This window comes from Rhinolophus hipposideros (genome assembly GCF_964194185.1).
Source record: "Rhinolophus hipposideros genome assembly, chromosome: 9".
Lineage (NCBI taxonomy): Eukaryota > Metazoa > Chordata > Mammalia > Chiroptera > Rhinolophidae > Rhinolophus > Rhinolophus hipposideros.
In genome coordinates, this window is record NC_138055.1 from 10,853,279 (window position 1) to 10,874,487 (window position 21,209).

The window sequence follows — 21,209 nt, forward strand, 5'->3', positions numbered from 1 at the left end:
AGGCACAGACTTTAAGGGGGGGGAAATTACTGTTACTAGTGCTTTCTACCATTCAAACCTCACAACTCAGGGTGATGAATTCTACGCCCTCTAGTTTACTGACAAACACAGGCACAGAGAAGTCAAGTGTTTCACCCAAGGCCACACAGCACGCGGGCATCCTCCCAGAGAGAACCCATGCACAGAATTCCAGCACCTCTGCTTTTACCTACTTTGCTCTATGCCTGGTGGGAATCCGTCCCTGAATACTAAACACCATCAGTCTCTCCACACTGCTGGGTCCTCCCTGGGCACTTCATTAATAGTAGCTCATTTATCCTAACACAAACAGTGTCAACCCCGTTTACAGACTAGGAAACTGAGGCACAGGAAGATTCAGTGAATCCAGCCAGTCTGACTGCAAAGCCACCAAACTGCTGGGAATAGCAGAGGCTGGTCAGACTCACCCACTTTACAAATCACTTCCACACACCGTGGATCTTGCTGAATTGTCACCAGCGAAAAACAGACCTCTGTCACCGCCACAGAGCAGCTGAAGAACCTGGAGCACAAAAGTAAGCCTTGCCCAGGAGCCCAAGTGGCAGATACAGGTCAGAAACTCAGGTCTGTCTGGCTCCGGAGCCTGTCCTGCCCCCCACACACACCCCACCATGAGGGCAGGACGGGTGACAGGCCACCCAGTGCAGAGGCCCACACACACGCAAACACACACAGCTTTATTATCTCGATGCTCTCCAAAAGCACATGTCCTGGACTTGCATTTGGGGCAGAGCCCAGCGGCAGGAGGCAGGTGGGGTGGCTCCTTCCTCCAGGGGCAGGGAGGAGGGCGTGAGGAAGTTCATGGAGGTGGCGGTGGAGGCGACACTCGGGCTGTGGACACAGCTCACTTAAGGCGGTACAGGACCTTGCGCTGCATGCGATGCTGGACCTCGCCCCGCCGCAGCATGAGCTGCAGGACCTTGTAGACAGCGTGCTCTGGGTACTTCTGCAGAGAGAAGGACAGATGCAGGAGCATGCTCCCCAAGGGCACCCCAGGACACCCACCAGCATGCCCGCTTCGCCGCAGAGCCAATGCATCACGCTGCTCACAGGGAACTTTCCATCAGACCCGCCTCCTCTGATCTAAGGGCTCACCCTTCCTGAGTGCTACCATGTGCCAGGCGCTGTTCAAAGTCCTCACGGGCACCAGCTCGTCCCGTCCCCACTGGGGCCATCACATTTCACAGGGGAGGAGACTGAGGCACAGAGAGGCCAAGTCACCATTCAGTCACACATCAAGTGTTAGAGCATCCATCGGCCTCTAGAAGCCAAGCTCTTGACATCCCCAAACCTCTGTAAGCCTGCGTCTGCTTACCTATATGTTAGAATGGGTGTGGTACCACCTACATACAAAACTGCTCAAAGGATCAAAAGGAGAGGAAGTACATGAAAGGGAAGCTGAGACCAGAAACTAGTATTGTTCCTGAGATTTTAAAGATGATGACAAGTTCTCCAAAGCATCTGTTAAGCCAGCTCTGCTCTACGGGGTCAAGAGTGCCATCTCCAATGAGCGGGGAGACCTCACCTCCTGGCTCTGCCCCTCCCGACCCCACCAAACCCAGGCAATGGGGGGAGGGTCAATGGCAAGGGCTGGGGGAAGCGTGGGTGTAGATCCAGCAGAACCTCAGCCGCCTGTCCTCTCCTACAATAGGATAGAAAAAGCACCCCGCCCCAGACTGAAACAGTCCCAAGGGGAGGAATGATGGAAGAGGCCGGGGACGAGGGAAAGCCTGTCTGCTAAAGAACTGAACACCAGTGCGGAGTGGGTGGGAACTGGGCCAAGGGCAGCCACCAGGAGACCACCTGCACCCTCCCCTCCCCCCAGCCGGCCCCAGGGAAGGCCCACCTGCTTGGTGAAGTCCTGGACGATGCTGTGCTCCGACACCTGGGAGCCAATGGCAAAACGGCGCTTGAGCTGCTTTTCGATGCGGCTCAGCATCTCCTGGTCCTCCTGGCTGGTGAATCCCTCCACCCCTGTAGGCATGAGGAGGGAAATGGGGGGCGGATGCCAGGGAGCTGTCAGACCACAGCGGGAGGCTTGGAGAGACGGAGGCCTCTAACCCAAGGCAGAGCAGCCGGAGCCAGGCTCAGAAGGGAAAACTAGAGGAAGAGGAAGAGTGGGCTGGGAGAATGAGGGCCTGAGATACGACGGCACAGACCTAAAGTCGGGACAAAGCAAACACATGGGGAAGCACGCTCCAGGCAGAGGGAACAGCAGGTGGAAAAGCACGAGGCAGGCACACCCCTGACTGGCTGAGAACCCAGTCCAGGTCCTGGGGGTCCCTGTAGGTCACAGCCTGGGTTTTGCTTTGCTTCTGGGGAAAGGAGCAGCCACTGGAAGGCCGAGGAGGGACATGAGCTGACTAGTGAGAAAGTGGGTCACACGTGGACCCATCCAGCTGGACAGGCAGCAGGGACAACTGCCTAGAGAAATGGACCTCAGCTGGAAGCTGCAGGGGAACCAGCAGCGACCAAGGAGGGAGGGCAGGCGGCCCTGGAGACATCTGTGAGGTGCTCCGAGGAGCACGAGGCTCCCGATTTCCAGCTGCTACTGCACCGTGGGTCTCCCCTGCCAACCAAGGCCTGCAGAGGCCTTGTTTCAGCCAGGAGAGGGTGAGGCTGTGCTCAGAGAAGCCACTCAGAGGATGAAATGGGGAATCTAACTCCCACACAAACTGCAAAGCCCAACTCACATTTCACTACCCCAAATCCCCACTGTCCTCTGTGCCCTCAGTATCCCACAAAGCCCTCTATGAGCAACTGTCTTATGTGACAGGAAGCGCCTCGGAAGAGACTGGCCTTCACCCAGGCTGGGAGGAGGGGAGCTCAGATAACTCCTAACTCCCCCTCCCACATCCTCTGGCTCCAGCCACACCGGCCCTTGAACATGCCGAGCCTTGGGGTCTTGTGGTCTTGGCACTCAGCCTGCCCTCTTCTGAGGGTGCTCTTCCCTGAGGGAGTCACTTTTCCTCACTTCACACCAGTCCCTGCTCAACATGACCTCAGAGAGGCCCCCCGTCCTTCTCCCACACACCTGGCCTGCTGGGCCTCTCCCCTCTGCACTGTCACTCCCTGAACTTGATCTGCCTGCTGCTTTGCTCGTCTCTGCCCACAGAGAATGACAGCCCCACGCACAAGGCAGGGACTTGGAGATCTGTTCACTGTCAGACTCCCAGCACCTAGGACAGAGCCTGGCAAATACTGAGCACAATGAAGAATCTGCTGGGTGAGGGAATGAATGGATCCCGGAGAGCCTGGCACGTAACCAGTGCTCCTGAAAAGTCTCGAAAGGCTGAGCCTGAAGCAGGGCCCCTCTGCTGGCCCAGGGGCTGAGCCCTGCATTCCAGCTGAGCGGTGACCTTGGGCATCCTGAGAAGGCCTCTCCGTGTCCGTTTCCTCATCTCTCAGACAGGAAGGACGAAGTGCCCAGCCTGGCTCCCTGGGGCCAGCTGTACATGAGGGGAAGAGCTGTGAAGCACGAGCTCCACAAACGGGTGCTGACTACTGTTCTTAACCAACAATAAAACTGACTATTCATGAGCAACTGGCTCAAGACGATTGTGTTCAAGGGTCTGGAGAGAAGCTGCTTCTCATCCTGGAGGAAAAGGCCGGGGAGCAAAAGCAGAGAAGCAGCGCGCAGCCCAGCCCACAGAGCCCCAAGCCGTGTCCCCAAGTCGCTCACTCACCTGACAGAGTGCCCGACAGGGCGGCATCCAGCGTGGACACCTGGAACAGCCTCAGGGCCTCCCCGACGTCTGCCTCCGTGGCGAAGGGCTGCAGCTTCATCTTGCTCAGGGCCTCGGCTATGCGCACGATGGCCTCCAGCTGCCTGGGTGGGGCAACAGGACACCAGGGTGGCCTCAGCCCAGCGCCCTCCGCTGCCCATCCTGACATCAGGGCGGTAGTACCTGCTCCCGGTAGTAGGGGAGCTTACAGGGGAGACTGCTGGCTGCCCCAGGACCTGTCTGTTTCCTCAATAATGGAACCCCAACTTTTATCCCAGCACATGGCACCCAGCTAAAAGGCCTTTCACAGCCTCCCTTGCATCTAGGTGTGTCTGTGACTGAGATGTCGTCAGTAAGTTCTTAAGTTCAAATGCTTTGTGGGAATTTTAGGAAGTGTCCTTAAAAAGTGGGCGTCCTTTTCCTTCCCCTCCTGCTGCCTGGAATGCAGAGGTGATGGCTGACGTTGCAGCAGCCATCTTGGACTCTGAGGAGAAAGGTGAGCCCGAAGGAGCCCAGATTGCTAACGACACTAAGGAACCATCACACCAGTCCTGGACTCCCTACCCTCAGATATTTTTACCTGAGAGAGAAATGAACTTCCAATTTACTTAAGCTACTTTATTTGGGTTTTCCATTACACAGCCAAATCTACTTCTACCTAACCAATGCTAAAGGCAGGATTCAGACCAGGTAAGTCCAAACTCTTTATCACTACACCAAACTGGATAAACTCACAAGAATGAGGCGAGTTAGGAGCTGAGAAAACTGAGGCCGAGAGAAGGAAAACAATTTCCCTGCAGTCACACAGTGGCCTAGAGGCAAGGACCCCGGTCTCCTGGCTCCCAGGCCTGGACCTTCCCTCACCCTCAGCCTTCCCCACTATTGGGGAAGACAGATGGAATTCAGGAAAGAAGGTTCTAGGTTTTCCTAACCTTACACCAACCAAGAAATGCAGATAGGGAGCCCACTGTTTCCACTCCACAAGGAACCCTCCTGCCCAGCAGGCCTCGCCGAGCGCCTGCGCTGTGTGGTTCCGGGGCCCGGGCCGGGGTGCCGGGCACAGCCTGTAACGTGAGGGCCGTGTGCCCAGCCCTGCCCGCCTGCTCACCGCACGGTGATGGGAATGCCACAGCGGCGGTCACGGTCCCTCTCGTGTTGACGGGCGCCACTCCGCATGATGATGTACCGGTTCTTTAGCTTCTCCGCAGCCTCTGCCGACAGCCGGGGGCCACATCTCCTGCAGAGGGGTGGGGAGCGGCCGCCATGGGACCAGGAAGGAATCCTGAGGCGCCCACCCTGCCCCGAGCCCTCGATCAGCTTATAAACACATGCTTTCCCACCACGGGCTGGGTGCATCATGTGGAAGAGATGTAAACAGAATCTGGGTCATGGGCAAGTGCCAGAGATCAACAACGAGGGAGAAAAAGTGGTGCCTCTGTCAGCAAATCGGTGGAGGAAAGCCAGGCCCAGTGCAGGAGTGAAGACTGCCCCCTCCTTCCTGCTGGATGACACGTGGCTCTTGTCATGAGGTGGGCATTGCCTCATACACAGTACAGAACGATGGCACCAGCACAAGGCACAGGGCCCACCCGACGGCAGGCTCACGGCAGGCCTCGACCCCAAACTTCTATCCAAAACATTCTGAGGGTGCGATGCTCACAAGACTCGGCAATGACCGCTGTCCAGGGGCAGGGGCACGTCTCTCTCCCGGGAGGAGGGTGGGCAGCAGGGATGGCTGATCAGGAATTCCCCGGCCTACCCCCCATCCCCACAGGTCAACTGTCAATGATTCAGGGGAAGCCTCATCCTGAGGACGAGGAGATGGAGGCCAGAGGGAGGGAGGAAGCTCTCCAAGGCCACGAGGAGCTCAGAACCTGAGGAAGACCCAGGAAATGCTGGGCACTGCACCGCCCATCACCCCAGTGGAGGTGGCGAGTTAGGGACCCGCCCGACTGCAGCACTTTACCTCCCATCGGAGAGGCACTAGAAGATTCCTCCACCTTGGGTTTTACCTCCGAGAGACAACTGAGGTGAATGTCAAGAATCTTGGCATGGTGGTTAAAAGCACAGCCTCTGGAGCCAGGTCCCTGGGTTCAAATCCTGGCTCCACTAACTCCTAAATGTGACCTTGGACAAGTTACTTAACCTTTCCTTGCCTCAGCTTCCCCACCCATACAGTGGAATAGTAATACACCAGCCTCCTAGGATTTGGGGGAGGGCTCAAGTTCACGTGCCCATAAAATACTCCAAATAACACCTAATTACTCTATGTATGATTGCTATTATCGGCGATCTGTAAGAGTAACAATAATTAAAGTTTCAGCTGCCATTTACTGAGTGCTTACTTGATGCAGGGCTGTGCCAACTACTTACTCATCGACTTGTGCAATCCCTGCAAAACAACCCCAACCCGGGGAAATCAAGGCTCGGAGACCAAATGACTTATCCCAGGTTACACAGTGGGGACAGGCGCTACCAGAGCCTGTGTCCACAATGACCACACGGCTCTGCCTCCCCAAACATCAGCCGAGGGGGATCGTCGATACCATCTGAATCCTATGCCCTCATTTCAGAGATGGGGAAACTGAGGCTGAGAGCCCGAGTGACCTGTGTAAGGTCAGGAAGGAGCAGAGTGGATTTAGCAGAGCTAAAACTAGAAGAATGGCATCATTTCAGGGGTCCGGCGTGAGGAGAAGGCCCAGGGAACAGGGTTCTCGCCCACCCCAGGGGAGTCGGGCAGCCCCACCCCACAGGGTCTGCGCCCAGGACTCACGCCCGGCAGTAGGCGATGAACTTCTTCAGCTTGGCCAGGTCGATCTCACCCTCCACAGCCTGCGTCTGTGTCAGTGCACTCACGTGTAAAGTGATGACATGTTTGGCCAGCATCTGGGGGGCGAAGGGAAACTGGGTCAGCCTGTTGGTCCTCCAGAGCCTGGGTCTCAGTACAGAGCAGGCAGGGACGGAAGGGCTGGTAGAGCTAAAACAAGCAGAAAGGAGGAGGCTCCCTCTTTCCCTAGGGGCCATCAGCTGCTAAGACAAAATCCCAGAGCTGCCAGGGCCTCCTTTGCAACCCGAGGGGAGCAGCTGCCGAGGATAAGCCAACCCCACAGGAGGCCGGGCAGAGCGACAGAGACAGAGGAGCCCTGATGACACCAAGACCCAAATCCAGCTGGGCCTCAAACTTCTGGGCTTGTCCATTGCATAAGCCACAAGTTCGTCTCAGAAATTGACTAACCAGAACTACATGGGGTTCTACCACTTGTACCCAAATGTCAACTCCATGTTTCATATGGAAGGGACTGAGGCCCAGGGGAGAATGACCCCAAATCACCCACACCCCTAGTTCGATGCTCTGCAGTCCCCAACCGCCAGCTCCTTGGCTGCCCGCTCACGGGCCCTCTCTGATGGTCAGGCCGTAGTCAAGCCCCTGGTGCGCCCGGCCCAGAACTGCAGGCCTGGTGGGCCCGGCCCATGCTCCCTGCGGCCCCCGACACACCATGTCCCTCTCCTCGTTGTGCTCGTCCTTGACAATGAAGATCATGTCGAAGCGGGACAAGATGGTGGGCATGAAGTCGATGTTGTCCTCCCCCTTCGTCTCGTCCCAGCGGCCGAACACCGAGTTGGCAGCAGCCAGGACGGAGCAGCGTGAGTTGAGGGTGGTGGTGATCCCGGCCTGAGTGGGGACAGTGGGGAAGCAGATGACAGATCCGAGAACCCAGGGCGTGTCCACTGCGTGTGAATGCACCACCTGTGATCCCAAGCTGCTGCTGCTGCCGGCAGAGGCGTGTGCACACAGGACTCGGCCCCAGCGCTCAGCGCCCTGCACACGGCTGGGCACAGGCTTGTGAAGCCGAACAAGCTTGTCAGGGACAACAGCTCACCTTGGCGATAGAGATGGTCTGCTGCTCCATGGCCTCATGGATTGCCACGCGGTCGTCTTCTCGCATCTGCATGGGGGAGAGAAACGTCCATCGGACCCAGGCAAGGAGGGGCAGCGCAGTGGCAGAAGGAAAGCTACAGCAGCAACCATTCCGGAGTCCCGATTCCATGTTGGGCCAATAAAAGAACTGGGTCACCTCTAATCCTGGTGACAACTGTGTGGGCTTGGCTCTCCTCTCCCCACTCTCCAGATGTGGAAACTGAGGCCAGGGGAGGTCAATCTACTGCCCAGTTACCCTATAGCGACAGTTAGGAACTGACTATATGTCTCCAAGTCAGAGGTAGTTTCTGCTGTTCAAGCACAGGACGCCACGCCCCAGCCCCACGTCTCCTAGGTGCTCCCCACCTTTCACCCTGTCAGATAGCCTCACCTTGTCAAACTCATCAATACAGACGACCCCGCCATCAGCCAGGACCATGGCTCCGCCCTCCATGATAAAGTTCCGGGTCGAGGGGTCCCTTATCACCGAGGCTGTCAGGCCAGCAGCGCTGCTGCCTTTCCCAGAGGTGTACACCTGAGGGGATAGGTGGAAAGACGTTATCAGGGCCAACACAGCTCAGCTCCATTCTCTGACCCCAGGACGTCAACAGGCCCCGGTTGCCCAAGGTCACACACTACAGCTGGCCGCAGAGTACAGAACTCAGGGCGCCTCCCTCTGGATGGGGAGGCCACCGCGGCCCCAGTCTAGCCTGGAAGTTCTCTGCGGAGGGGAGTTCACATCCATCACTCACCTGAGCCCCACCACCGCCCTGTGAAGCAGCCCTTAGGAGTCCACTCGCATAGGAGCAAACTGAGCCCAGGAGGAGTGACACTTCCAGTGGCCTCGGAGCTGGATGGACTCCTGACTCCCAGGAAAAGGCTTCCTCAGCCCGAGTCCCTCATCACCTTTGTGTAGACTAGCAAGCCACATACAGCCACTGAGGCCTTGAACTGTGGTAAGTCCAAACCGAGATGTGCTTAAGTGTAAAATACATAGATTTTAAACTTAGTGCTGAAAAGAAAATGTAAGCTATCTATCTCCGTAACATTTTTTATATTAAGCTACATGTGGAAATAATGTTTTAGATATAGTGAGTTAAGCGGACTATTACTCAGATTAATTTTACCTATTTCACTTTTTAACGTGGCTACTGGAACCTTTAAAGTCATACCCGTAGCTCACATGTGGAGTTCACGTGCATTTCTACTGGCCAGCCTGGGCACCATTCAGACCAATCCCGAGAGCACACCTCCCACCTGTCCCACGGACCACAGCGGGCACTCTCACCCCACTCTGCTCCCCAGTCACATGCATCACCGCAGAGCCCTTAGCTTACCAGACACTTGGGTTCAAAGCCCTGTGGCGCACATCCTGGCTGTGGGACCTTGGCCAAGAACCCTTAGCTATTCTGTACCTATTTCTTCATCTATAAATGGGTCACAGAGCTCACCACAGAGTTGTAGAGAGCATTACATGAGTAAATGTGTGTCAAGCACTCCAAGCCGTGCCTGGCCCTTGACTTTAGCCGTAACTGTTATCAATATTAAGATTTAGTGGACAAACTGAAGCTCAGGGAGCTTAGGTGACCTGCTGCTCAAGGTCTACAGCCATTTACGGGCCAAGCGGGACCCAGCCCATCCTGCATCAGTCCAGCACTCTGCCCGCCACCCCAAACCTACACCCACCTGTTGGTTTCGTTCCCCTTCTCCTGTGGCCCCACCACAGCCAAGAGGAATGAGAATGTCTGGGTGAGCCTGCCCACCGAAGGGGTTCTGGGGACCTACTGGCCTGCCCTGCAGCCTTCTGCCCTGCTGGGGCAGCCAGGAAGAGTAACTCGTCCCAGCACTTACCCCGATGGGAGAACACTTCTCCACAAACTTCAGCAGCTGGGACTTGGCTGTCCCCGGGTCCCCCAGCATGAGCAAGTTGATGTCTCCTCGGCGAGTGAGTCCGTCAGGGAGCCTAGGGGAGGACAGGCAGATGCGTGAGAACCCACCAGGGGCTGGGCTCGGGCTGGTCACAATGGTGGGCTGGCTGGCAGTCAGCCTCCTGAGCCATCATGGGCGTCAGAGCAGATGGGGAGGCAGGGGCTCTGGGCTGAGACCACATTTATACCCAGCTGTGTCCCCTAGCCTTGCCCACGGCAACCTGCCTCCCAAAGAGGGGAGGGTCAAAGGAAAAGGCTCTCAGGGCTGGGCACACACAGTGAGCATCTGATGAACAACATCCCTCGCAGCGGGAAAGGAAAGCAGGGGAGCCGCCAGTGGGCTAGGCACGATACAGTGGAAGGGGCACCAAGCAAGTCGGCTCCAGCCCCACGTGTGCCTGTAATTAAGTCCCTTTCAGTTTCTATGCCTCAATTTCCTCATCTATAAAATGGGTGTGATCCTAGCTTTGTCACAGGAACTGACTGGGTTTCAGACCCATAAAAACACTTAGAAGAAGGCCTGGCACATAGTAAGAATTCAGTAAATAGTAGCTGTGAGTACTATTATTTTCTATATCTCTTATTATTTTATAGTTTCAAAGAACACATGATGCCCTGTTAGGTTTTTCACCTGTCTTCTTCATGTGGACACTTGGTTTCAGAGAGGTGGTGTTGCTATCCCAAGGTCACACAATAAGTAGCACAGTTGAAATTCAATCCCTGGTCTCGACTCTAGGGCCCAGAGCTCTCCCCACAGCCCCTGCCGTGCCCCCCAGTCTACCGCCATTCAGGATTGGCGGGAGGGTGTCTCTTGGAGAGAAGAGCATGAATTAGCCCTCAGCCAGCTGACAACGAGCCCGCAGCTTGGGAAGGTGCCTGGGAGTCGCAGGCAGGGCCGAGGGTCCTGGGAAAATGAAGAGCATTCGTGTCCCGACCATCTGGCAGCTGTCTGTCTGTGGGCCGAGGCTCTGTGCCTTCCTCAGACCCGGGGGGCCTGGACACCCACCTCTTTCGGGAACCCCCGAAGAGCAGGCAGGCGATGGCTTTCTTCATGTCCATGCCGCCAAAGATGGAGGGGGCGATGCTCTTGGAGATGACGTCATAGACGTTGGGGAGGGCGGCCAGGCGCCGGAACTCCTCCTCCTCCTGTGGGGTCACGGTGCCAGCAAAGGTGCGGCCTGCAGGGCAGGAGGGAGGTGCTGAGTGCCAGTGAGGGCGAGCCTGCTCCAGCCCACTGCCCCCTCAGGGCAGGGCTTCAGTCGGGCAGCACAAGCAGCAGCACAAAGCGACAGCACGGAGCCCAGGTCTCCACCTCAGGAGGGGGCCTGTGTCCCAGGGTCCAGAGTGACGGGGAGGGGTGGACGGGGTGTGTGAGGAGCTAGAGGGCCAGAGGGTGGAGGCCCGTAAAGGGCCCTGGGAAGTCTTCCATCTTGCAGAGAGGGGTGACCCAGCATCTCAGCCAAGGAGTGACGTGGTGCCTCTGGTTACAACAGCACCACACACCATGGCGACTGCAGAACAGAGAGTGCAGGGGCGAGGCCAGGCAGGAGGCCCAATGATTCAGCAGGGACAGGGGTCCCACAGCCTACTCACCGGAGCCACCTGTGTCCACCTGGATGCCCAGGACACGGATGTAGGAACTCCTGATGCCCACGCCCACCCTGTCGCGGCCCTTGCCAGAGGTCAGGCCGAACTTCTTGATGGAATAGATGCCCATGATGGTGACCCTGTTCCCAGGGACCACCTTGTCACATAGGTACCTGAGGACAGCGAGGACGAAGAAGACGGTGAGAGTCTGTGGGGGCAGCCAAGTTCCTTGTCACACGGTCCAGCTCAGCGTTTCGAGCGGAGGCCTCCCAGCTAAGCAGGCTCCAGACCCCCCCACCCCCCAGGCCCGGAGAACAGGCCCTCCCTCCTCCCAGCCCACCTGTGCTCGACGGGCCAGCTGCCTGAGGACCGTGCTGACGGTCCTTGGTCATGGTGGCGGCCTGCCCCTCCCACTGCCTTAGCAAGCTCATTTGTCATGCTGTCTCGGTCAGAGGACGCTCAGTGCTAGCCCACCCCCAGCACTCGGAAGCCCCATCTCCATCTTATCTGCTGTCAGCCTCGTCGCGGGGCTCCCCTTAGCCATCTCAGGAGGAACCTTCCTCTTCAGGCCCTCCCAGTCTCTCCGCAAGGGCCACTCCTCTGCCTCTTTAGGGCTTCATGAGCTCAGCCCCATAATTTTGCCTCTGGACTTTTATTTCCTCTTTTAAAAAATAGGATGTCGAAACAAGGAAGTCTCCAAGTCCCCCTAGCCAGAGCCACTGCAGCGTGGAGGGGTGAATGGGACATCTGTACTTTGCTGTTTAGAAGCTTTGCTATTTAGAAGCTATTTAGACCTCAAAGAAGTCGTCACTGTACCTCTGAGCCAGAGGGGATGATAACGTGATCTGATCTGCCATGATTGTCATGAGATCAAGCGAGGTGCGTTAAACACCAGAAAGGGTCACATCCAATAAAGGACCATCACCGTCACTGTTTAAATTCTATGAGTGGATTCTACGAATACTCTCTTCCCATACCCATTTCTTAAGCTTTGTGAATCACACACCACTTGGAAAATAATCTAATACCAAGTATCTAATTTATATTAAGGAATTATGTGAAACGCCTGACATACATTTTCCAGTTCAAATTTCACAGCAGCCTGATGAAAGCTCAAGGGCTGTCATGATCCCCATTTTACTGATAAGGAAACGGAATCTCAGTAAGCTGAGTCTCAGAAAGCTGGAGTGTCTGACTTCTACACCTTCCACTGCCACTGCTGAAACTAATGGAACCTGTGTCTCCCCAGAAAAACGCCTATGGACAGAACACCTGCCTGCACTGTCAGGGTGTGCCAGCCCCGGTGGACAATCCTAGTCAACCTCTCCACGCCTCCCAACCAGGTCACCGTGTGGGGCCAGGCTCCAGCCTAGCACCCTCTCCCCTTCCCCAATCACTCAGCAAAACCTAAGGAAGAATCTTATCAGCAAGTCTGGGACAGGGGCGGGGACGGGGTGTCAGGCTGGGAAGGGGCTCGCACAGCTGCTGGTTACCTAGCTGTGCCTCCTAGTTCTAAGGGGTTGGAGAGATTCTCCACACAGGCTCAAAGCTCCTCCACTCAGTTAAAGAGCCTCATCTGCAGTGGGGGGCTGACATGCCCCCGCAGATCACGGGAAGATGAGATGAGTGGAAACGTATGGGAATCACCGGGCACAGGCAAGCGTCCTGAACCCACCATCCGCTCCTCTCCCTCCCAGCATGCTGGAGGGTCCACAGCCGGGATGCCCACCCTCGCGGATGCCAGCGCCCATCCCCCTCACCTGTCGCAGTAGAGCTGCACGTGTCTGGGCATCTCGCCATGGGGCACTGCGTCCGGCAGCTCCTGCAGCTTCAGGGTCTGGAAGTCCACACACTTACACTTGTCTGGCATGATGAAGTATGGGTCCAGCGGGCACTGGGGGTGTCCAGCCTGATCCCTGTACGGGGGCAGGAGAAAGGGTCACCAGAGCCACCTTGAGAACCTGGAGCCTGGGGAGTCCATCCCAGGAGTCAACAACAAGACATGGCCAGCAGCAGGTTAAAGGTTGCCTGCATACGCTGGAAAAAGACCCCGAAAGGAGGGTGGCTCTGTGGGGACCACACACCAATTAGGAGTGGGGAGACCTGCTCCAGGCCTGACTCTTCAATGCACTGTTCAAGGCAAACAAGCCCCCTCATGTGGTCTCCATGTCCCACGACCTTACTAAACCCCCACTCAAATCCCAGGATCTCTAGGGAGGGTCTGGGTGCCTGCAGACCATTCTCGGAGTCTAGGCCTCTATTCACCCTTATGGAATGAAGGCATCATTCAACCGTTACGGCAATCACAGCAAATCACCCATGTGCCAGGCATATTCTAAGTGCCAAGGACTTCCTGATTGTTTAGATGCAAGATGGAAAGAAACATTAAGACCAGGATTTGGGCCTGAACACCTGAAAAGATGGTGTTTCCATTTTGGGGTGGGGTGGGGGACTGCGGAAGGGCAGGTCTGGGGATGGGATGGAGTCAGTTCAGTGCAGGTTGTGGCACATGCTCACCCTGCAGTGCCCATTAGACACCTCGCGGAGGTGGCTGGCAGGCAGCCGAACTGAGTCTGGAGTTCAGTGGAAATACACATTTGAGTGTCTCTGCATATCAACAGTTTTTAAAGTCTGAGACCACCTAGGGAAAAAGTGTGGGGAACAGTGTGGCCGAGCCCTGGGGCACTGAAACATTCAGGTCGAGAAGCTGAGCAGGAACCGGCAGGAGCCAAGGAGCAGCAGCCAGGGAGAGGGTGGATCCTTTAGATCAGGGGGCCGCTGTTTTCTGTAGGGGCCGCACGGCAAGTATCTTCAGTTTTGTGTGCCAAGAGGCCACACACTCCCTCTGCAGTGCATGGGCGGTCACAGGCAACGTGTAAATGAGTGGCTGTGACCCTGGGCCCTCGGATCTGGCCCAGCACGACACCGTTTGCTTCAGAAGACTCCACACAGACTCCCTGCCCTGGAATGCTCTACTCTCCCAACAGTGGGTTCCCCGCACAGGTTGTCTGGGCGTCCTGGTTGGGGGGAAGTCACCAAATGCAGAGGGACACCTGGCCAGACGCATAGCCCTGAGCCCCAGGGCGTCAGCTCGGTGCCTCTCCCCCCAGGCCACCCCTGCTCCTGCCTGTCCCCTGCAGCGTCCTCATCCTGCAGGGCCCACTCAGGCGGCTCGAGGCCTACTCACGCGTTGCACTTCCTGGGCAGGGCGTAGCCCTCCAGGCCGGGGCGCATGGCGATGTTGGTAAGGGTGTTACGGCAGCTGCGGCACTGGATGGAGATGCGCGTGGCCTTGGCACGGATCCCAGAGGCCGCGATGATGATGCCGGGGATCTTCACCAGGTGGGACATCATGTCCGACTGCAACAGAGCCCCCGGGAGATGCTTGGTTAAAGGGAGCCAGGGACACCAGAGATTAGCGTGTTTCCCTGAAAATAAGACTGAGCCAGACCATCAGCTATAATGCGTCTTTTGGAGCAAAAATTAATATAAGACCCGGTATCATATTGTTATGTAAGACCCGGTTTTTGCTCCAAAAGACGCATTAGTGCTGATGGTCCGGCTAGGTCTTATTTTTGGGGAAACAGGGTATGTATAAAAATGTTTCTTTTTTTTTTAATGCATACTGAAATATTTAGGGATAAAATGTCATATCTATAACCTACTTAAAAAATATTTTATCAAAAAAGAGAGAAAGCAAATAAGGCAAAATGCTAACAGCCATTAAATCTAGATGAAAGTACATGGGATTTGTTACATTATTCTCTACCTTTGTGTTAATATTTTATAATAAAAAGGAAACAACAACAAAAGTTCCTTTCATCTCTTCTCCCCAGTCTCAGTGGTTTTCCTGGAACAGACAAGCCAAGCTACAAGTTTGTATGCCCCTCTGCAAAGCCTGGAGACAACAAGGGGAGAAATAGAAAGGAGGCGGGCTCCTCTTTGGTCAACGAGGCAAGAGCCACATGTGCTTGTCATGGCCCAGGGGGACATTAAACTGTTAAAAACAACCAGAGCATGTTCTTTTGGAAAATAATATACCAAGCTGCAGGTACTGTGGCACTCCAGAATTCCAGCGTTGGAAAGCACTGGGATTGCCTCGGCCCCTGCCTCTCAGCCATGCCAGACAAGTCACCCTTCTTGTTATAGGCCATTCGCTGTATTTTCCAGTGAGTGTGACACCAGGAAGCTTGTCCCTGGGTGGCACTGAGGCTGCCTCTGATACAACAGCTGCCCCACAAAGCAAGTCCAATGTCACTTCCACAGAGAGGCAAAGCGTGTGCTACTCAGTTTGTTTCAAAACAGGTCCCAGAGCCCCTCCCTGGTTCTGGGAACGCAGAGATGAAGCCACCATGCTCCACAGCCTCGAGCCCACAGCCCTGCTTCTGAACAGACCTACCATCATGCTAACGACAACAGGCGTCACAGGGACCCGGACAGAGCTGCAGGACAGCAGGGATTCGAGCAAAGACCAGAGCACAGCCTTGTGGGTGCAATGCACGATGAGGAGGTGACATGAGCTGAAGGGGTGACATTTGGGTACTACTGCAGAGTTCCAGCACAGCCACGTGCACCATTTCGTTTGATTCTCACAACCGTACAACAGAACAACCTACGTCACGACCATCACTTCTCCTCACTGCTCTCCTGGCTTCCACTCCTGCCTATTGCATACACTTTCCTTCCATACAGCAGACAGAGGAACCTTTTGAAAATGCAATCAGCCTGTTCTTCTACATAACCCTCCACTGGTCTCCTGTCGTAATTCAAAAATGCAAGCTCCTTTCCACAGCTGGGAAGACCCGGCCGTCTGGCCTCTCCACCCACTTCTTCCCTTCCTTTCCCCATCCTCACTCCCTGGGGTCCGGCCACACTGGTTTCTCCCTGTTCCTTGAAACATGCCATGTCCCCACCGCAGGCCTTTGCACGGGCTTCTTCCTGAGTCTGGAATGCTCCTCCCCTGGCTGCTGCGTCACCCAGACTCACTCCAAACCACTGCCTGAGAGAGGCCTTCTCCCACCACTATCCGCCTTCCTCGGCCACTGTCACATTGCCTGTTTTCTTTTCTTCATGACTCAGATCCCAGTACCTGAATCACATCAGTGCTCCTTGTCTGTCTGTTTCTCCCTGTGGTCTGTTTCTCCCTGTGGCCCCACGGGAAAGAGATCCTGTCTGTTCTTAACAAAGCTCTAGCCCAGCACGTGGAGTGGAGCAGCCACTCAGTACTTGTTGAATAAAAGAGTAATGACGGCATTAACAGACATGCGCTGCCAACCTCTCCTGCTTCCTCGTCACTCTCCAGCCACGCCGGCTGGCTTTCAACACGGCCTGGGACATCCCAGGCCCTCCTCACTTCTCGGGCTCTGCACTCGCTCTTACCACCTCGCTCTCCCCCAGCTGTTTGCATGCTGCTCGTTCTCATCCTTAGCTCTCCACTCAGATGCCACTTCCTCAAAAATGCCTTCTCTGTCTCAGAGGGATCCCCACATGACTCATCCCCCTCTTGATTTCTTCCACTGCACTTACGACCATCTAAAATCATCACGGGTGATGTTTTCTGGTTTAGTCCCCGGGGCGGACAGGAGCTTGTTGTTCAGCTCACCGTTTTCTCCAGGACCCAATTCAATGCCTTGAGCACAGGGGGAGCTCAGAAAACATTTGTCCAATGAGTTAATTTTACAGAAGAGAAAACAGGCTCGAGTGAGCTGTTCGGGGTCACACAGCTGGCACCCAAGTCTGCCTGTCTCGAAAGCCCCTCTGTACCATGCAGCAGCCACTTCCTGGCCTCTAAGCAAACCTACCTTCAGGCTACGAATGCTGGACGGGCTGGCGTCCGACTTGAGAATGACCTGGACGTCCTGGAGCACCTCCTCACCGACAGGCCGGGGCCGGGTCACCTCGTCAGCCACCTCCTTGGCAGCTTCCTCCAGCTAGACAGGAGGAAGGGGACAGGCTGTTGGTGACTGGAGCAGGGCCAGCCCTGGGGGGTTCAGAGACAGGGTCCCACTCACCAGCTGCAAATGCTCGGCTGGCTGCTTGTACAAGAAGTCAGCCAGGTCCTCATCAAAGCTGGCCAGGTCCTCCATTTCCACCTCGATCCAGTACTCCCCCAGGTTGTAATGCCGCTTGAGTTCATCCCTGGAGGGGGCAGGGGGCAGAGTGAAGGTGGCAGAGAAGAGCAACCAACATTGGCTAAGGTGCACCTGCACCCTCAACATGCCCTCACCATCGCCAACACTGCTCGACCACGTCTCTCCCCAAACACACATGGAATTCCAGGTGGTTCTGCAAAGGGTCCCTGTTGTCACACAACAGCCTAGCAGACTGCCCCCACCCACTGTGTCGTTCCTTAAGGAAAGAAGAGTCTGTGAGACTGTGCATCTCTGGGACTGTGTATTTCTATTTAGTCTCCAAAAGAGGGTTTGCGGCCGATGACGAGTAAGATTCCCCACGAGGGGGACAACTCAAGCCAGGCGGAACCCCATGGAGACCCCTGATGAGCTGCCTTAGAAAGATTTGGGAAGGGGCCTTGTCTCCCCTTCCCGCTGCCTGGGAAAAGCGTCTGCTGGCTCTGACTTTTCCCTCTCACCTAATTGGGAGAAAGGTCTTGAGAGCGATAAGATTAAGCTCTCTCTGTTCAGCTCTGTGGAACAATTTCAACATGTGATATATGTCCCTTAAAAGAGTTGCGTACCTCACCTCAAGGACTTTCTGCTTCGGCTGTTTGGAAATCAACATAATTGGTTTGGGTTGTTTCTATAACGTGATAAATGAGTCCCACAGACCATGCCAAAAACACTGCTACTCCCTTGTGTGCTTATCAATAAAAACCTCCAGTCTTTCAGAACTGTGAGACCCATGGCCTTCTGAGACTTAAATGCATTAAGTCTCTGTATGTTTCTTTCTTAAAACTTAACCGAAAGCCGCCCCTTCTCGCACCCTCATTGCCTGTGTTGCGCTGGATGCGACAGGTCCCTACTGCCAGCAGAGGCAGCCTCCAAAGAAAGCTCTGTGGAAGGCTATCTCAACCCTCAACGACAGGGGTCCACGCACAGGTCAGTCTGGGAGACTCTCACTGCAAATCAGTGCTTCCACTGCAGGACTCTCTTGGGAAACTAACAAGGCACACGCCGCAGAACTGGGGAGGCACATGAGAGTAGACATTGTGTCTTGTCAACCATCACAGATTCTTTTCACAGAGCATTCCACAGCACGACGGTACCAAACACATTTGGGGACCACGAACCTAAGCACAGCCGGCTCCCCAGCCTCACCTCAGGCCTCATCCTCTTCCACCTTATGCTTGGGAGCCATATAAAGCAGCCTGTCTGGCCCAGAGAGCCCCTTGCTATAACAGGCCACCCCGTACCTCTGCCCATGCAACTGCCATCTGGAATGCCTCCCACACCACGACTCTTCTCTCTCCTCTCGGCTCAAGGGCCACCCAAAACTTTGGCTCCTCTGGAAGTCTTCCCCAACTCCTCTTTTACACTCCTCCCTTGAGCTGACTATCACTTCCTAATTTATGCATCGCTCCCCCGACCTCTTGGAAGGCAAGGAGTACGAATTTTTTCGCGTTTGTTATCTCAGTGTCTAGCAGTGGGCACATGGGTGATCCATGTTAGCTTGTGTGTGAATAAATGGAAGCAGAAATGGCTGCGCCCATTTTACTGATGAAGAAACTGAGGCCCACAGAGACTGTCAGCGAGCCTGGACCTGCAAACGCATGTGTGAAGGGCCTACAATGATTCGGCATGATGTCACAGGTCGTACAATGACTAGAAGCAGGGACCTAGCCCAGATCGGTCAGTGCTGTCGCACCCGGAACAGTGGCTGGCATGGTGCAGGTACTCAATCCATAGCGGCTACAAGAGAGGAAGGAAGGAGTGGAGTGAATGGTAACCCCCACGTCCCCTACCGCAGGTACCCAGGGACACCTAGGTTAGGGAAGCGGCCCTGACCGTGTGTGTATGACCTGTGTATGACACGTGTATGTGTATGACAGTGTGTGTAAGGACGTGAAGAGCACACCGAGGGACAAGAAGTGGAGAGCGCACCCCGGGGCCCACGTAGCTCCAGCCGGGCGGGCGGCGGCCCACTCAGCAGACGCCGGGCTCAAAGGGTAACTGCGGGTGCAAAACGCAGGGAACCCCACGCCCCGGGGTAGTGGGCGTAGGGCCGCGCCCGAGGAAGCGCTGCGGGACCGCAACCCGCGGCCCCGGGACGGGGGACGGGCTCGGTCGTCCTGTTTCGCCCCCCGGGCCTCCCCCGCCTGCGACACCACAGCTGCCCCTGGACACGGCCCGCTCCGCGCGTGCCCCGTTCCGCGCGTGCCCCGTTCCGCGCGCGCCCCGCCCCGCGCGCGCCCCGCCCCGCGCGCACCTGTACTTGAAGGTGAAGCCGGTGCGGTCGGTGCCCACGCGGTACTGCCGCAGGAACTCCTTGAAGCGCCGCTGCAGCTGCGATTTGCGGGCCTGCCCCTCGTCGGTCGCGTTGTCACCCCCGAAGCTGTCGCTGTAGAAAATGCCGAGGTCGTCGAAGCCTGACATGACTGCAGCTGGCGGAGAAAAGGAGCTGGAGCGGAGTGGGGGCAGCGCGCGGCCACCGGCCTGCGTCCTTCGCTGCGAACGCGAGGCGGCTGTCTCGACTCGGGGGGGGACCCGGACCCCAGGTCTCCCGGGGGACAGCCCTGCCCGCCCTGACTGCGCCCCCGTCCACAGCCCGCCGACCCCCGTGGGGCTGGCTCCCGGGTCCCCGCCGCCCAGTGCCACCGGCCTCACCGCTCCCCTCCCGCACTCCACCGACGCGGAGACACAGGCACCCGACACTCTCCGCCGAGTTTCGCGGGAAAAACGAGACGCCGCCTTCGGACGCCGCGGCTGCTGTGCCCCAATTGGTTAGCCGAGGCCCCGCGGCCATTCATTGGACCGCTCTGCGCCCTCGAGCCCCGCCTCCAAGGCCAGTAGCCGAAGCGGATTGGCTGAGGGGCTCCTGATGGCAGGACTCCTGGTCTCCTTCCGGGCTCCATTTTGTGTGGCGGGCAATTTGGCGCGAAATTTATGACGGGAAGGGGAGGGGTGGGGCCTGGCGTAAAGATGGTGGCGGCGTGGGTTGTCGGCCGAGGGGCTGTGCGGGCGTGCTGAGGACCCCTGTGTGCTCTCCTCGAGCCTGTGTAAACTCTCTTTTAAAAATAGCTCCTTTCAGAGCCAGGGGGTGGAAGGACCAAGGCTTCCGAAGCTTTGCGTCCCTAAGAAGTGCACGCCTGCTGGGCGCCAGCCCGCTGCCCTCCGGGGGCGGCCGGGGGCGGGGCCGCCTGCACCCCCGCTCCGTGTTCTCCCAGGGACGGACTCTTCTAAAACGTGGAGGTTCATCAGGCGCAAGTCACCTCTGGTCTCCTTGACGCCTCTGGGAACAAAATCCCCAACTTAGGACTCAAGGGTGTTTTCTGAGACCAGAAAAGGAGAACTTTCTGTTGGAATTGTCGATTTTAGATTACTTGGAAATGCTTCAACTTTGCGAAAACTCACGACCGGGTTCCCAACTTAGCTTGAAAACATGGGAATATTGGGCAAAGCGCGCCGCATTCTCAAGCAGCAACCCGGAGTGCATCGTTTTCTTTTTTTTTATTTTTTTAATTTTATTTTATTTTATTATTTTTTTCGTTTTCCTGATTTCTCCCCGCCTGCGCGCAGTGACCTGGAAGAGCTCTGTTGTCGGCCACACGCGCGCAAACGTGTTTGCAAACATATTTGCACGTGCGCCGGGGGTTTGCACCGTGCACACAGGTGCCGGATGACTGTGGACCGCGTTTCTCGTTACCCTGCACGCAGGTCCCTCCGGGGAGACAGGTTTCATCCGTCCTGCTGCGCAGCGATTCCGTTTTCCACGGTGTGGACAGCACGCGAACTGTGGGGCCGTCTTCCCGCGAGCAGAAGCCAGGCGGTTCCCCTCCCGCCCCGCCCCCCCGTCTCCCTCCTGCGCCACAGTGAATGTCGCGCCCCTTTCACAGGA

General features: G+C 56.4%; 1 protein-coding gene across 2 annotated transcripts; it reads right to left on the reverse strand.

Moving 5' to 3' along the window:
- Positions 1-695: 695 nt before the first annotated feature.
- On the reverse strand, positions 696-20,057 carry MCM5 (minichromosome maintenance complex component 5). 2 transcript variants are annotated; one of them, XM_081059575.1, is made up of 17 exons: positions 19,979-20,057; positions 19,581-19,755; positions 17,210-17,336; positions 17,000-17,128; positions 14,386-14,558; positions 12,959-13,114; positions 11,205-11,371; positions 10,618-10,789; positions 9,535-9,646; positions 8,075-8,218; positions 7,646-7,711; positions 7,261-7,437; positions 6,538-6,650; positions 4,873-5,001; positions 3,726-3,868; positions 1,886-2,013; positions 696-985 (listed from the first exon to the last, which is right to left on the reverse strand). In XM_081059575.1, the coding sequence occupies exons 2-17, from the start codon at positions 19,745-19,747 to the stop codon at positions 884-886; spliced, it is 2,205 nt and encodes a 734-aa protein (XP_080915701.1). In that variant the 5' UTR covers positions 19,748-19,755; positions 19,979-20,057; the 3' UTR covers positions 696-883. The 2 variants fall into 2 exon arrangements, with proteins under 2 accessions (XP_080915701.1, XP_080915702.1); XM_081059576.1 differs by having other exon boundaries at positions 19,581-19,749; positions 19,979-20,037.
- Positions 20,058-21,209: the final 1,152 nt, after the last annotated feature.